This window comes from Rana temporaria, chromosome 2 (genome assembly GCF_905171775.1).
Source record: "Rana temporaria chromosome 2, aRanTem1.1, whole genome shotgun sequence".
Lineage (NCBI taxonomy): Eukaryota > Metazoa > Chordata > Amphibia > Anura > Ranidae > Rana > Rana temporaria.
Window position 1 is genome coordinate 255473912 of NC_053490.1, and position 17518 is coordinate 255491429.

Here is a 17518-nt window from a genome sequence, read left to right on the forward strand (position 1 = left end):
CTACAGCGCCCCCTGTGGTTAACTCCCAAACTGCAACTGTCATTTTCACAATAAACAATGCAATTTAAATGCATTTTTTGCTGTGAAAATTACAATGGTCCCAAAAATTTGTCAAAATTGTCCGAAGTGTCCGCCATAATGCCGCAGTCAAAAAAATAATAAAACTATCCCCTATTTTGTAAACGCTATTAAATTTGCGCAAACCAATCGATAAACGCTTATTGCGATTTTTTTTACCAAAAATAGGTAGAAGAATACGTATCGGCCTAAACTGAGGAAAATGTTTTTTTTATATGTTTTTGGGGGATATTTATTACAGCAAAAAGTAAATAAAATTGCATTTTTTTCAAAATTGTCACTCTATTTTTGTTTATAGCGCAAAAAATTAAAACCGCAGAGGTGATCAAATACCACCAAAAGAAAGCTCTATTTGTGGGGAAAAAAGGACGTCAATTTTGTTTGGGAGCCACGTCGCACGACCGCGCAATTGTCTGTTAAAGCGACGCAGTGCCGAATTATAAAAACGCCTTTGGGCATTTAGCAGCATATTGGTCCGGGGCTTAAGTGGTTAACAGTGTTTTTTTTTTTTTTTTTTTTTTCTTGTGACATTGTGATTATGTGTCACTTCTGTATCAGGTTAGATTTTGTAACCAGGTTGAATACTGGTATGTGTTAAAAGATTCAGGTGATGTTTCCAGTTCTAATCATTTACTTTATGAGAGTGTTTTTTTTTCAAATGTGTTTAATACTTGTACTTGAGGAATGACCTTTACAGGTCTGAAACTGTTGTATGGATATAAGCAAGTAACTTTAAAGGATAAGTTCACCTATAGTAACATCTTAGGCCCCATACACACGAGAGGATTTATCCGCAGATACGGTCCAGCGGACCGTATCCGCGGATAAATCCTCTCGAGGATTTCAGAAGATTTCTATGCGATGGCGTGTACACACCATCGCATTGAAATCCGCGCTGAAATCCTCTACCGATGACGTGTCGCGCCGTCGCCGCTATTATGACGCGGCGACGGGCGCGACGCTGTCATATAAGGAATTCCACGCATGCGTCAAATCATTACGACGCGTGCGGGGAATCCCTTTGGACGGATGGATCCGGTAAGTCTGTACAGACGAGCGGATCCATCCGTTGGAATGGATTCCAGCAGATGGATTTGTTGAGCATGTCAGCAAATATCCATCTGCTGGAAATCCATCCCAGGGGAGATTTATCCGCGGAAAAATATCCGACGGAGTGTACACACCATAGAATCTATCCGCAGAAACCCATTTGATGGGATTTATCTGCGGATAGATTCTATGGTGTGTATGGGCCCTCACACCAGTATTTAGGATGTTACATGTAACATGTTACTATGCAGTACCCCCCCCCCATCTCTCCCCTTTCACACTCCCCCCTTCCCATGACAGCGGATCCACTTCATCCATTCACACAATCTGTGAATGAAGAAGGCAGATGGCTTGTGGTTCTTACTAAACTATGAGGTCTCTGTTGAGTGCCCTGGTAGTTTATTAACACTTCCTCCAACTTTCTAAAAGAATGCCCATACAGAGGTAAGAGCAGGAGGGAGAAAGTGCAGGAGCCTGACATTGCACCCGTGAACTTATCATTTAAATACTATTACAAGGTGCTGCATATTGGATTGTCTTTTATTTCTTTTTTTTTCGCATAAACATTTTATTAAGTTTCAATGGGAATACAGAAGAAAAAAAATGGGATGGGGAGGTAATACATGGTTTACAAAGTCATATTTGCAGGTAATAACAATAGAGCTCCAACTGGGAGAGCCAGGGAGCGAGAACAAGTACCGGTATTTTCTTTGATTATATATTGGACACTGAGTGTTATTCTTTGTCTGCTTTGCACTATGTAGACTGTAAATTTTGAGGTGTGGGATGTATCAATTGTACAATATTTGTAATATTATATATAGGCTATTCCACTATTTCTCAACCTTGTTTCAGTCAAGGCACCTTTTAAAATTCTGCACAATCTGAAGGCCCTCCCATTCTAAAATGTAAAAAACAAAACAAATAATTTTACATAACGCAGTAACATCCACACATGTAGGACTCCCAACATTGCATACGATGTCCTCTTCCGGGGGAAACACAACTTTGCACACTGGTACTGACTAGTATTCTACTGTTTTTTCGTCTCTCTCAGTTTCTCTCGGCTAATGTGACCCCAGTGCTGACAGAGAAGGAAAACAAGGATGCTGTGGAGAGGCTCAATATCCTCCTTATCAACTGATGATGTAATTGGCTGTTAGGGTACTGGTGGCTAGAAGGTTTTGATGGTGCACAATGAATACATGTGGCTTTGTGTAAATTAGACTTGATCTACCTGCTGGCTTGTATACAACTTTTGGCCAATTTTTGGGGAATTATCCCAAGGCACCCCTGAAGAGACCTGAAGGCAACCTGGTTTAAAAAGGCTGGGCTATTATATAGTTATATTTGGGTTGTATTAAAAATATATTACTTGCATCACTGTATTGTAACTATCCCATTTATTATGTTACATGTTTCAAACATACCTTATAGTTGTTAAACTACAGTATATGTTTAGTGTCACTATGTTCATTAAAAGCATAATGTATACAATAGGTTCACTGAGAAATATGACTAAATGAAAGCGGAACTTTGGACAAACCACTCAATACTCATTTCAAATACATATTCACTTGCTAAAGTAATAATCTTCAGCTATTATTTCAATAACACTTTTCAGCCAAGCAGGTGCTGCTCTTAGGGCCCCTTCAGATTTGTTTGCTCTGAAACTTTGCATTACCTCCAGTGGTAATTTCGTTGACAAAAACATTTCCGTCATAATTTTTTGCCAGCAGCATACTTCCAGTGACAAAAACAAAACAAAAATTGCCCCACATTTACCCACGTGAACTTCTGGTTTAATTTGGAGCTCTGCCTGTAGAACCCATGCTTGTTTCCCCTTCCAGCAAGCAAGGTAGAGACCGTAGCATGCTTAGTGGTGTGGCGTGTTTAGCAATGTGCAGCATTACAGGAATGCTCAGAAGACCATCCAGAGCACTGTGCATTACAGGCCTCCCGAGTCCCAACAGTTCTGACCGTCCAGAGGACCAGAGCACTGTGCATTACAGACCTCATCAGACCTTCTCATTTTAAAATGTACTAGGGATTTTAGTCGACTAAAATCTATTGTAGGTGTTAGTTAACTAAATATGACTAAAACAATTGCAGATGACTAAAATACGGCTAAAACTAAAATGGTATTTTAGTCAAAAGACTATGACTAAAACTAAATTGAAATTTGACCCCAAAATTAACACTGATTACCTCACATGAATTGTTATGCATATTACTGTAACTTGCATTGCTTTATGTCAGCCCATTCAAACAAATGAGTTGTAACCGTACCAAACAATCTGCCCTGCGCCATGCAGCACACCAGAAAGTGCATTACTATGTTACTATGTGTTGTGGTACCATTGAAAATTATTAGAACTGCAACGTGCTAATGTGTGTATAGTGCTTTGCAGTTAACATGCATTATTGGTGGTGTCACCCTGAAAGCAGTTTATGAAGTTGTATTTTAACTGTGTATTTAGCCATTTTGGGTAGAACTTTGCATCAGTTTCCATTAGTTAGGTAGCATATTATTGAATAAGATAACTAAAGCCATGTATGTAAATGCACATTTTTTCAGACATATGGCAGCAAGAATATGAAGCGAGTGGGAACAATCCTACAACGAGGAATTCTTATTCTAATGCTATGCTGCTTCCCCTGCTGGGCAATGCTTATTAACACAGAGGAAGTATTGCTACTGTGCAAACAGAATCCAGATGTCGCCAGGTTAGTGTCTTCTTTTTTTCCCACAAATAGAGCTTTCTTTGGCATTATTTAATCACTACTGTTTTTTTTTACTTTTTGCACCATAAAAAAAAAACACATTTCTTCAAAAATGTTGGACAATATGTATTCTGCTACATATTTTTGTTAAAACAAATCCCAGTAAGCGTATATATATCGGTTTGCACAAAAGTTATACTGTCTACAAACTATAGTATATATACTGGAATTGTAATTATTTTTATACTAGTAATGGCGGCAATCAGCAACTTATAGCGGGAGTGCAATATTGTGGTGGACAATATGACATTAACTGACACTTTTGACACTTTGTGGGAACCATTGAGACTAATACAGTGATCAGTGTTAAAAATATACACTGTCACTGTACTAATGACAGTGGCTGGGAAGGAGTTAAACATTCAGGGCGATCAAATGGTTAAATGTGTGCCTAACCAGTGTTTTTGTGTACTATGTGTGCTGTTTTTACTAAATGATGTGATGGATTTTCTTTCCCTGCTTCCTCACTGCCTTGTTTACTCTGTTCTGTGTCTCTCCTCGATGATCAGCTTGTGCCGGCGAACATCCATTGGCACCCGCTCTTCTTCTTCTTCTTCTTCTTCTTCTTCTTCTTCTTCTTCTTCTTCTTCTTCCCTTTGAAAAACAATATGTATGAAACAAATAGACATGTGCATTCGATTTCGTGCGAATTTCAGGTATTTTCATTATCGTTTTAACAAACGATAACGAAAGCACAGAAAACGAAAACCAAAAGATCCGACTTTAAACAAATGCTTTCTTTTCATTTTCGTTGCGGTCGAATGTGCCTAACCTTAACTCTATTAGTCCAATATTATTCTACATAAAGAGAAAAGATTTGACATAGAGAGAAAACATTCAACATTATAGAGACATGAAGAAGAGTCGACATAGAGAGAAAAGATTCGACATAGAGAGAAAAGATTTGACATAGAGAGAAAAGATTCGAAATAGAGAGAAAAGATTTGACATAGAGAGAAAAGATTCGACATAGAGAGAAAAGATTTGACATAGAGAGACATGAAGATTCGACATAGAGAGACATGAAGAGTCAAATTTTTTTTTTTTCTTTTTAGATTCTGTCGAATCTTCTTTTTTTTTTTTTTCTTAGAACATTCGACAGACACCATAAGCCTTCAATGACAGATTCGACCTTAATTGTGCCTAACCTTAACTCTATTAGTCCAATATTATTCTACATAAAGAGAAAAGATTCGACATAGAGAGAAAAGATTCGACATAGAGAAAAAAGATTTGACATAGAGAGACATGAAGATTCGACATAGAGAGACATAAAGGGTCAATTTTTTTTATTTTTATTTTTTATTCTGTCGAATTATTATTATTTTTATTAAAGTTTCTGTTGAATTTTTTTTTCTTCTTCTTCTTCTTCTTCTTCTTCTTCTTCTTCTTCTTCTTCTTCTTCTTCTTCTTCTTCTTCTTCTTCTTCTTCTTCTTCTTAGAACATTCGACAGACACCATAAGCTTTCAATGACAGATTCGACCTTAATTTGGATTTTCGGACAAATGCATTTTTTTACTGAAAAACAAAATAAATAAAAATGAATTTCGGGAGTAACTAAATAAATTTATTTTTCGGACGAAAACTAAATTACGAAACAAAATATTTCAGTGTGCACATGTCTAGAAACAAATAATATATTTACTGAGTTAATAAAGAATTCCAGTTTTAAGAAAACTCTGTTACCCTGCAGCTGTTCTATAAAGTTGCCTTTTATACAAAATTCCTCAGGTCCTGTGGCAGGTCACGTGAGATCCTCCCAGGATCCTCCTCTCACTGTGATGGCAATGGGGGGTCTTCAACACTACAGAAGATTGCTGATGTTATGATGTCAGATCAGTTCCTTGCGCTATTGTACTATGAGCCCAGGCTGACTAGGTAAATCATCCCTTGGTGGTGTGTCCTTGCCTGGGCTCACAGGAAGTTGGTTAAATGAAGCTTTCCATTATTCAATACAGAAGTGGCTGGCAGTCGAATTTCTGCAAGGACAGCACTGAAGACAACATTAGTATTGAAGCAATAGATGCATTTTTTTATTTTAGTTGCTAGACAAGTTATTCAAATTAAAAACAAAATTAAACAAAAACAAATTAAAAACAAAAAATACATAAACTGGAGTTATGCTTTAAGGGAAATCAAAATGTATTTCAACTATGAGTTTTTTTTTACAAACTTTCAATCATGGGCAAATGGTAATAAACCTTTAGTATATGGTCTCGCTGCTACTGTGCTCTTCTATAATGATAATCATTCTGCCTGCCACATTCTCTGTAGCACAACCATCCATGCATTTATCAATTGTTGAGATTAGTTTTGAAATGCCACGTACAATATTTCTGTGGAACTATTTTTCATACCAATCAGAGGTGTATTTTGAGTACCTATTCTTCCTTACATTTGTTTTGCATGCTGCTACACACTAAGGCCCCTTTCACATGGGTGGGCAGATCGGGTCCACCTGTCAGTTTTTATGGAGTGGCGGGTGCAAACCAACATGTGCTCATTGACACTCGCCGATATCCGATCTGATCTCACGATAGTGGAATGTAAACGAACAGTCAGTGTGTGACCAAGTCTACATTGCTTTACTGCAATATAACCAGACTCCTAGATCCACTGCCACAATAGAATGATATCCTCATCTTCCAGTTTCAATGTAGTTGAAAATCAGTTATACAGGTCATTCTCAAAAAATTAGCATATTGTGATAAAGTTCATTATTTTCTGTAATGTACTGATAAACATTAGACTTTCATATATTTTAGATTCATTACACACAACTGAAGTAGTTCAAGCCTTTTATTGTTTTAATATTGATGATTTTGGCATATAGCTCATGAAAACCCAAAATTCCTATCTCAAAAAATTAGCATATCATGAAAAGGTTCTCTAAACGAGCTCTTAACCTAATCATCTGAATCAACTAATTAACTCTAAACACCTGCAAAAGATTCCTGAGGCTTTTAAAAACTCCCAGCCTGGTTCATTACTCCAAACCGCAATCATGGGTAAGACTGCCGACCTGACTGCTGTCCAGAAGGCCATCATTGACACCCTCAAGCAAGAGGGTAAGACACAGAAATACATTTCTGAACGAATAGGCTGTTCCCAGAGTGCTGTATCAAGGCACCTCAGTGGGAAGTCTGTGGGAAGGAAAAAGTGTGGCAGAAAACGCTGCACAACGAGAAGAGGTGACCGGACCCTGAGGAAGATTGTGGAGAAGGACCGATTCCAGACCTTGGGGGACCTGCGGAAGCAGTGGACTGAGTCTGGAGTAGAAACATCTAGAGCCACCGTGTACAGGCGTGTGCAGGAAATGGGCTACAGGTGGCGCATTCCCCAGGTCAAGCCACTTTTGAACCAGAAACAGCGGCAGAAGCGCCTGACCTGGGCTACAGAGAAGCAAGACTGGACTGTTGCTCAGTGGTCCAAAGTACTTTTTTCAGATAAAAGCAAATTTTGCATGTCATTCGGTAATCAAGGTGCCAGAGTCTGGAGGAAGACTGGGGAGAGGGAAATGCCAAAATGCCTGAAGTCCAGTGTCAAGTACCCACAGTCAGTGATGGTCTGGGGTCCCATGTCAGCTGCTGGTGTTGGTCCCCTGTGTTTTATCAAGGGCAGGGTGAATGCAGCTAGCTATCAGGAGATTTTGGAGCACTTCATGCTTCCATCTGCTGAAAAGCTTTATGGAGATGAAGATTTCATTTTTCAGCACGACCTGGCACCTGCTCACAGTGCCAAAACCACTGGTAAATGGTTTACTGACCATGGTATTACTGTGCTCAATTGGCCTGCCAACTCTCCTGACCTGAACCCCATAGAGAATCTGTGGGATATTGGGAAGAGAAAGTTGAGAGACGCAAGACCCAACACTCTGGATGAGCTTAAGGCCGCTACCGAAGCATCCTGGGCCTCCATAACACCTCAGCAGTGCCACAGGCTGATTGCCTCCATGCCACGCCGCATTGAAGCAGTCATTTCTGCAAAAGTATTCCCGACCAAGTATTGAGTGCATAACTGAACATAATTATTTGAAGGTTGACTTTTTTTTTATTAAAAACACTTTTCTTTTATTGATCGGATGAAATATGCTAATTTTTTGAGATAGGAATTTGGGGTTTTCATGAGCTGTATGCCAAAATCATCAATATTAACCACTTACCCCCCGGACCATATTGCTGCCCAAAGACCAGAGTACTTTTTGCGATTCGGGACTGCGTCGCTTTAACAGACAATTGCGCGGTCGTGCGACGTGGCTCCCAAACAAAATTGGCATCCTTTTTTTCCCACAAATAGAGCTTTCTTTTGGTGGTATTTGATCACCTCTGCGGTTTTTAGTTTTTGCGCTATTAACAAAAATAGAGCGACAATTTTGAAAAAAATGAATATTTTTTACATTTTGCTATAATAAATATCCCCCAAAAATATATAAAAAAACATTTTTTTTCCTCAGTTTAGGCCGATACGTTTTCTTCTACATATTTTTCGTAAAAAAAAATCGCAATAGGCGTTTATTGATTGGTTTGCGCAAAAGTTATAGCGTTTACAAAATAGGGGGTATTTTTATGTAATTTTTATTATATTTTTTTTACTAGTAATGGCGGCGATCAGCGATTTTTTTTTCCGGTACTGCGACATTATGGCGGACACTTCGGACACTTTTGACACATTTTTGGGACCATTGGCATTTTTATAGCGATCAGTGCTATAAAAATGCATTGGATTACTATAAAAATGCCACTGGCAGTGAAGGGGTTAACACTAGGGGGCGGGGAAGGGGTTAAGTATGCCTGGGTGTGTTCTTACTGTGGGGGGGGGTGGCCTCACTAGGGGAAACACTGATCCTCGGTTCATACATTGTATGAACCGAAGATCAGCATTTCCCCTGCTGACAGGACCGGGAGCTGTGTGTTTACACACACAGCTCCCGGTCCCCGCTCTGTACCGAGCGATCGCGCCCGCCGGGCACACGCACGGGAGTCAGTAGCGGCTGGGAGAGAGGACGTCATATTACGTGCTCTCGCCCAGCAGAGCCACCTTGTGGACGTATAATGACGGTGCGCCGTCGGCAAGAGGTTAAAACAATAAAAGGCTTGAACTACTTCAGTCGTGTGTAATGAATCTAAAATATATTAAAGTCTAATGTTTATCAGTACATTACAGAAAATAATGAACTTTACCACAATATGCTAATTTTTTGAGAATGACCTGTATATAGTTGCATTATTTTAATTAATATCTGACTTATTAATGTGGATTTTAATATATAAAAGTATATTTTTGTACAATTTCTGCTTGGTCGTACCAAAAATGTATTTTCTCTAAATTATTTTCAAATTTAAATGGGACGTGGCACTGTTTACCTTCATAGTATCCACAGTATCACTCTGTGCTGATACAGTTACTATTTATTAGTCAGTGTGTTTACATCTGACCGCCCATAGAGGAAAGCGGGCTGTGTCCGCTCTGCATCAGCGGAGTAGACATTGACCTGTCATCCACCTGCTCAACGGGGATAAGCAGAAAGATCCCCCGCTAAGCAGGTGGATCCGCTGGCGGGGTCGACCAGTGTGAAAGTGCCCTAAGTAGGTAAGGAAGAGCAGAAATAACTAGACATGTGCACACTGAAATATTTTGTTTCGTAATTTTGTTTTCGTCCGAAAAATACATTTATTTAGTTACTCCCGAAATTTGTTTTTATTTATTTTGTTTTTTGTTAAAAAAATGCATTCGTCCGAAAATACTAATTAAGGCCGAATCTGTCATTGAAGGCTTATGGTGTCTGTCGAATGTTCTAAGAAGAAGAAGAAGAAGAAAAAAAAAATTTGACTCTTCATGTCTCTCTGTCGAATCTTCATGTATCTCTATGTCGAATCTTTTCTCTCTATGTGAATCTTTTCTCTCTATGTTAAATCACGAAAACAAAAATAAAGCATTTGTTTATGTCGGATCTTTCGTTTTTCGTTTTCTGTGCTTTCATTATCGATTGTTAAAACGATAACGAAAATACCTGAATTTCGGACGAAAATGCATTCGGACGAAAACGAATGCACATGTCTAGAAATAACCATATACGTTGATTAGATAATAGATGTATGAATAAACTATACATATGTTAATAACACATATATTCTTTTTTAGGTTAACACAAAAATATGTGATGATCTTTTTACCTGGTCTACCTGTAAGTTTTGTTCTGTTCTTGTAATATATGAACATTTGCTAATTGGTTTGTTTTAGATGAAAGTAATTAACGATTGGTAGGGTGTCCTGCCAAGAGATGAAAAGTCAAAGGAGTGCTTTGTACCTATAGGTACAGCTGCAAATAGGTCTGAAGTAAGGCAACCTTTAGATTAGTCACTTTTTTTTTGTTCAACCAATGACCCCTAATATGTGGATGGGGTAATCATCTCCACTGCGTCACTGTATTCTGACAGTGGGGAGACCCCCCCCCCCCCCCCCCTCAGATAGACTTCTCTGAATAGATGAGTTTTCAGGGATCGTCTGAAAGTGGACAAAGTAGGAGATAGTCAGACAGATTGGGGTAGAGCATTCCAGAGGATGGGAGAGGCTCTGGAGAAGGCCTGGAGGCGAGCATGGGATGAGGTGAAAAAGGAGCTAAAAAACAGGAGGTCTTGGATTACATAAATCATTGTTGCAGGCTATAGCCCGCAGTGCTGATCAAGCAGGGAAAATTTGACAGGGTGGTTGTACAAAAGCAGATCCATGTATGGGCAGCTAAAAGCAGGCCACAGACAGAAAAATATCAGGAACAGTGAGCAGGCCAGGGATTTATATGCATGTTCCAAAACCCACAGACATGCAGAAACCTTTGTTAAAGCATTGATATGGTCTATTGCGCTTAGGTTGTACTTGCTGCCTAGTAATATTATGAGCAGGCTAAAGTGCTGCACTACCTAATTGTTGCCAGTAAAGGGGATAGATATACACCAAAGTATATCAATCTTAGCCTAAATAGAAAAACTTCATTATAAAAGCAGGCTAGGCAAATTGAGAGCAGATAACCACCCCTAGTAGAAGCTATTGGTTCCTTTCCGCTGCTGTATATTCTCCCTCTGCCACATTTACAGTCATAAATTATAGTATGTAAATGGCATGGATATGTATTTTTTAAATTATTTTACTGTTGTACATTAAAGCCTACAATTTAATTTGTTTTATGTGTTTCTTTTTTTCAATTCTGGTGTGGTTACCATATGCCTACTCACATCACTCTTTGTAGGGATGTGATCCCTAAGGCCTGTTTAAAATTGCACTTGTTTTTGGTTTTGCTGTAGTGCACTGATTTTTCAAGTGGGGTGTGTTCACTGTGGTTGCATAAAATTATTTGCATATGTTTTACTTTATTTCAACCAAGGTGTTGTTGTACTGTGGGTGTCTATATTGAAGAGATTTCTCCTCACTTCCTGCAATGCTGACCACTGAGACATAAAAAAAGGGAAACGTCCTTAATGATAGCACAGACAATTAAAACCTGTCAAGGGCTATAACCCTTTCCTACTCGATAATTAGAAAAAGGTTTCCTGTCTTATTTGAGGAATGCTCTAAAATGCTGCATTTACTATTCATTTGCTGCAGTTTAAACACAACTCAGTCGAACACGATGAATCCAATGAAAATATTAAGCAACGTAAAGCTGGTCAAACGTAGCCTCTGAACCACCAAGTATTTTTCTTCATTAAAGTCAACAGGATTTTCATCATCCATTGAGGGACACAGGAATGCTGAAACAGTCAGTAAGATGCTGTTGCCTACAGAAGGTTTGGACACAACAGAAACCTCTATATAACCCTGCCTCCAACTATCAGGCAACAGTTACCTAAAAGGTTGGACACCTTTGCCTTAACTGTACTTTTTTCATTTTTTTTTATATATAGTCAAGTACTTTGTACACTGTAGATTTTTTTTTCATCAGTAACTTTGATCAAGAGTTTGAAAATGCTGCTTAAATTAGTCTGTGCACAGCAGCTATTCAGTTCAGTGTAGTCATAGCAAAAGCGTTGAAGGCTATACCTGCCCTGGCTGAATTGGAAGCCCGCAGGGTTAGCCTAGAAACAGCCTTAAAATGTCCTGGGCCCACTTGTAACTGAGCCAGAGCATTTTTCCTTTGAGAATGGGTTTACTAACGGGTGGTTCATGCCCAATGTGGATGCTTAAGTGATTCACTATAAGGGTCAAAGGTGTACTTACTTGAGAAACTGCACTGATAGAAAGAAATGTATCCTTAGATCTTAGTTTGAGCCTGCTATGCTGTGTTAGTGGTAACGTTTATCTATGATGTGAGATTGGATTATACTTCTTAGAGAATAACCATATGGAGTGAGTGGGTTAGATGTCTGAAGCCCTGGGATTTAGCTATGGTGGTTTATTATATGTATGTGGCACACATAGGACTAATGACTGTGAAAATGTGTAAGATACTCTGGCTGAGTGTGTGGGACACTGGCGAGATATCCAAGGAAGAGCTGGTTCTTCTCATTGAGGGATGTTGACTTTTTGGATAACTGGATGAATCCCCATGTATCAGGCCTCCTTGGTTTGGATGCTCATGATACCCTGTGCAGCTCACAGGCTAATTACTTGGAGGTGGAATCTATTTCAGCAGCCCTGTCAGCATGTTTCTTGTTCTACTTTAATGTTTAAAATTGGCCTGTTTAAAATTGCACTTGTTTTTGGTTTTGCTGTAGTGCACTGATTTTTCAAGTGGGGTGTGTTCACTGTGGTTGCATAAAATTATTTGCATATGTTTTACTTTATTTCAACCAAGGTGTTGTTGTACTGTGGGTGTCTATATTGAAGAGATTTCTCCTCACTTCCTGCAATGCTGACCACTGAGACATAAAAAAAGGGAAACGTCCTTAATGATAGCACAGACAATTAAAACCTGTCAGGGGCTATAACCCTTTCCTACTCGATAATTAGAAAAAGGTTTCCTGTCTTATTTGAGGAATGCTCTAAAATGCTGCATTTACTATTCATTTGCTGCAGTTTAAACACAACTCAGTCGAACACGATGAATCCAATGAAAATATTAAGCAACATAAAGCTGGTCAAACGTAGCCTCTGAACCACCAAGTATTTTTCTTCATTAAAGTCAACAGGATTTTCATCATCCATTGAGGGAATGCTGAAACAGTCAGTAAGATGCTGTTGCCTACAGAAGGTTTGGACACAACAGAAACCTCCATATAACCCTGCCTCCAACTATCAGGCAACAGTTACCTAAAAGGTTGGACACCTTTGCCTTAACTGTACTTTTTTTATTTTTTTTTATATATAGTCAAGTACTTTGTACACTGTAGATTTTTTTTTCATCAGTAACTTTGATCAAGAGTTTGAAAATGCTGCTTAAATTAGTCTGTGCACAGCAGCTATTCAGTTCAGTGTAGTCATAGCAAAAGCGTTGAAGGCTATACCTGCCCTGCAGGGGCGTCGTTAGGGCGTGGCTAGGGGGGCTGGAGCCCCGAATGGGTCCCCGAAAAGCCCCGAGTCTATGCCACATCCGATCACATTGTTAGCCCCGAGCGTCTGGGAGTCAGGACCTGATGCCGACGGTGGCCGAGTGCCGCCAGCACCGAGTGTCGCTGAGTGCCGTACTCGGCGACACTCGGCGCTGGTGACACTCTGCTACTTTCGGCATCAGATTGGCCCTGATCCCCAGACGCTCGGGGCTAACATGTGATCGGATGCGGCCCCGCCTTCTGGAGCCTCGGCGGCTCCCTTTCTCATCAGTGAGAACAGGCAGCAGGGAGGGATATATGTAAATCCCTCCCTGCTTGCAGCCCAGTGGGAGGTATCATGGGCGTTTGCTACTGTACACAGCGCCGCCACCACGGTGCCTGACTTGAGCAAGGGAAGAGTGTCTCCTTTCTTCCTAGAGGAGGAATGAGAGCCAATAGGAGAGCTGCTACCTTCCATCCAATGCCTGAGAGCGGGCGGGTCTCCAAGGATCTCGGGCACTGAAACATGAACAGGTGGAGGATTGTATAGGCAGCTATGGAAGACCCTGAATTATGGAAGAAAACTGATTGTGGCAACAAGTCCTGGAAACAAGTTAGTGTATTTTCAGAACTAAAGTGTCAGCAGGGTACAAACTGGTCATATACCCTGTAACCCATATTGTACATTTTATACAGACTAGTCTGTACCCTGATACCAAGCTGAACATTATATACACACTGGGCTGTATATAATGTACAATATGATTTACAGGGTATATGACCAGTTTGTACCCTGCTGACACCGTACATTATATACAGTAATGTTCAGACCAGTGTATCAAAGCCTGGTGACAGATTGGAGCTGAGCCCGGCCATGTGTGGAGGTGGTGGGGTTCCCAGAATTATTACTGGAAGAGGGACACCTGCATTGAACAGGGGGTGGGGGAGTTAAGACCCCCCCCAGAATATGTGCTGAGGGACACTTTGGGAGAAGAAAGGACCTATGCTAGAAGTGGAGGTTGGATTTTAAATCCAACCTCCCACAAGAACATAAGCCCTCCCACCTCCCAAAGCACCCCCCAGCAAATCTGCCCCCCACCTCCCAACAAGCGCAAGTGGAGAGGGATGTGTGTACTGAGGGAGGGGATCTTTACGGAGGGAGGGGGGGTCTGTACTTGGTGGAGAGGGTGGTGTGTAAAAAGGGAGGGGGTCTGGACTGAGGGACAGAGGTCTATACTTAGTGGAGAGGGTGGTCAGTACTAAGAGAGGGGATCTATACTTAGTGTAGAGGGGAGGTCTGGACTGAGGGAGGCGGGTCTGTACTGAGGGGGGACTATACTTGGTGGAGGGGGGTGACACCAACCCTAGTGACGCCACTATGCAGGGACAGGTCAGTGTATGCAGATCAGGTCAATGAGTCAGGTCAGTGTATGCAGGGACAGGTCAGTGTATGCAGGGACAGGTCAGTGTATGCAGGGACAGGTCAGTGTATGCAGATCAGGTCAGTGAGTCAGGTCAGTGTATGCAGAGACAGGTCAGTGTATGCAGGGACAGGTCAGTGTATGCAGGGACAGGTCAGTGTATGCAGATCAGGTCAGTGAGTCAGGTCAGTGTATGCAGAGACAAGTCAGTGTATGCAGGGACAGGTCAGTGTATGCAGGGACAGGTCAGTGTATGCAGGGACAGGTCAGTGTATGCAGATCAGGTCAGTGAGTCAGGTCAGTGTATGCAGGGACAGGTCAGTGTATGCAGGGACAGGTCAGTGTATGCAGGGACAGGTCAGTGAGTCAGGTCAGTGTATGCAGGGACAGGTCAGTGTATGCAGATCAGGTCAGTGTATGCAGGGACAGATCAGTGTATGCAGGGACAGGTCAGTGTATGCAGGGACAGGTCAGTGTATGCAGGGACAGGTCAGTATATGCAGGGACAGGTCAGTATATGCAGGGACAGGTCAGTGTATGCAGATCAGGTCAGTGTATGCAGATCAGGTCAGTGTATGCAGATCAGGTCAGTGAGTCAGGTCAGTGTATGCAGGGACAGGTCAGTGTATGCAGATCAGGTCAGTGTATGCAGGGACAGGTCAGTGTATGCAGGGACAGGTCAGTGTATGCAGATCAGGTTAGTGAGTCAGGTCAGTGTATGCAGGGACAGGTCAGTGTATGCAGATCAGGTCAGTGTATGCAGATCAGGTCAGTGTATGCAGATCAGGTCAGTGAGTCAGGTCAGTGTATGCAGGGACAGGTCAGTATATGCAGGGACAGGTCAGTGAGTCAGGTCAGTGTATGCAGGGACAGGTCAGTGTATGCAGATCAGGTCAGTGTATGCAGATCAGGTCAGTGTATGCAGGGACAGGTCAGTGTATGCAGGGACAGATCAGTGTATGCAGGGACAGGTCAGTGTATGCAGGGACAGGTCAGTGTATGCAGATCAGGTCAGTGTATGCAGATCAGGTCAGTGAGTCAGGTCAGTGTATGCAGGGACAGGTCAGTGTATGCAGATCAGGTTAGTGTATGCAGGGACAGGTCAGTATATGCAGGGACAGGTCAGTATATGCAGGGACAGGTCAGTGTATGCAGATCAGGTCAGTGTATGCAGATCAGGTCAGTGTATGCAGATCAGGTCAGTGAGTCAGGTCAGTGTATGCAGGGACAGGTCAGTGTATGCAGGGACAGGTCAGTGTATGCAGGGACAGGTCAGTGTATGCAGGGACAGGTCAGTGAGTCAGGTCAGTGTATGCAGGGACAGGTCAGTGTATGCAGATCAGGTCAGTGTATGCAGGGACAGATCAGTGTATGCAGGGACAGGTCAGTGTATGCAGGGACAGGTCAGTGTATGCAGGGAAAGGTCAGTGTATGCAGATCAGGTCAGTGTATGCAGATCAGGTCAGTGTATGCAGATCAGGTCAGTGAGTCAGGTCAGTGTATGCAGGGACAGGTCAGTGTATGCAGGGACAGGTCAGTGTATGCAGGGACAGGTCAGTGTATGCAGATCAGGTCAGTGTATGCAGGGACAGGTCAGTGTATGCAGAGACAGGTCAGTGTTTGCAGATCAGGTTAGTGAGTCAGGTCAGTGTATGCAGAGACAGGTCAGTGTATGCAGGGACAGGTCAGTGTATGCAGGGACAGGTCAGTGTATGCAGGGACAGGTCAGTGTATGCAGATCAGGTTAGTGAGTCAGGTCAGTGTATACAGGGACAGGTCAGTGTATGAAGATCAGGTTAGTGAGTCAGGTCAGTGTATGCAGATCAGGTCAGTGAGTCAGGTCAGTGTATGCAGGGACAGGTCAGTGTATGCAGGGACAGGTCAGTGTATGCAGGGACAGGTCAGTGTCACACACACACACACACACACGTAGGTCAGGGTATGTGTGTCAGGTAGGTCACCCCGCGCCACTCCACCGACTGCGGCCAAAGACACCCCCCCCGGCTTGGCTGAAGCCCCTGGTCTTTTTGGCACCTAGCAACGCCCCTGCTGCCCTGGCTGAATTGGAAGCCCGCAGGGTTAGCCTAGAAACAGCCTTAAAATGTCCTGGGCCCACTTGTAACTGAGCCAGAGCATTTTTCCTTTGAGAATGGGTTTACTAACGGGTGGTTCATGCCCAATGTGGATGCTTAAGTGATTCACTATAAGGGTCAAAGGTGTACTTACTTGAGAAACTGCACTGATAGAAAGAAATGTATCCTTAGATCTTAGTTTGAGCCTGCTATGCTGTGTTAGTGGTAACGTTTATCTATGATGTGAGATTGGATTATACTTCTTAGAGAATAACCATATGGAGTGAGTGGGTTAGATGTCTGAAGCCCTGGGATTTAGCTATGGTGGTTTATTATATGTATGTGGCACACATAGGACTAATGACTGTGAAAATGTGTAAGATACTCTGGCTGAGTGTGTGGGACACTGGCGAGATATCCAAGGAAGAGCTGGTTCTTCTCATTGAGGGATGTTGACTTTTTGGATAACTGGATGAATCCCCATGTATCAGGCCTCCTTGGTTTGGATGCTCATGATACCCTGTGCAGCTCACAGGCTAATTACTTGGAGGTGGAATCTATTTCAGCAGCCCTGTCAGCATGTTTCTTGTTCTACTTTAATGTTTAAAATTGGCCTGTTTAAAATTGCACTTGTTTTTGGTTTTGCTGTAG

At 41.8% G+C, this 17518-nt stretch overlaps 1 protein-coding gene across 1 annotated transcript in view; it reads left to right on the plus strand.

Annotated features, from left to right (window-relative positions):
- LOC120926666 (multidrug and toxin extrusion protein 2-like) overlaps positions 1 to 17518 on the plus strand; it is a 143402-nt gene that overhangs the window by 50211 nt on the left and 75673 nt on the right. Inside the window, exons 4-5 of the mRNA XM_040336791.1 lie at positions 3707 to 3855; positions 10055 to 10097. Coding sequence (XP_040192725.1) covers positions 3707 to 3855; positions 10055 to 10097 — 192 coding nt within the window. The remainder of the gene's footprint in view (positions 1 to 3706; positions 3856 to 10054; positions 10098 to 17518) is intronic.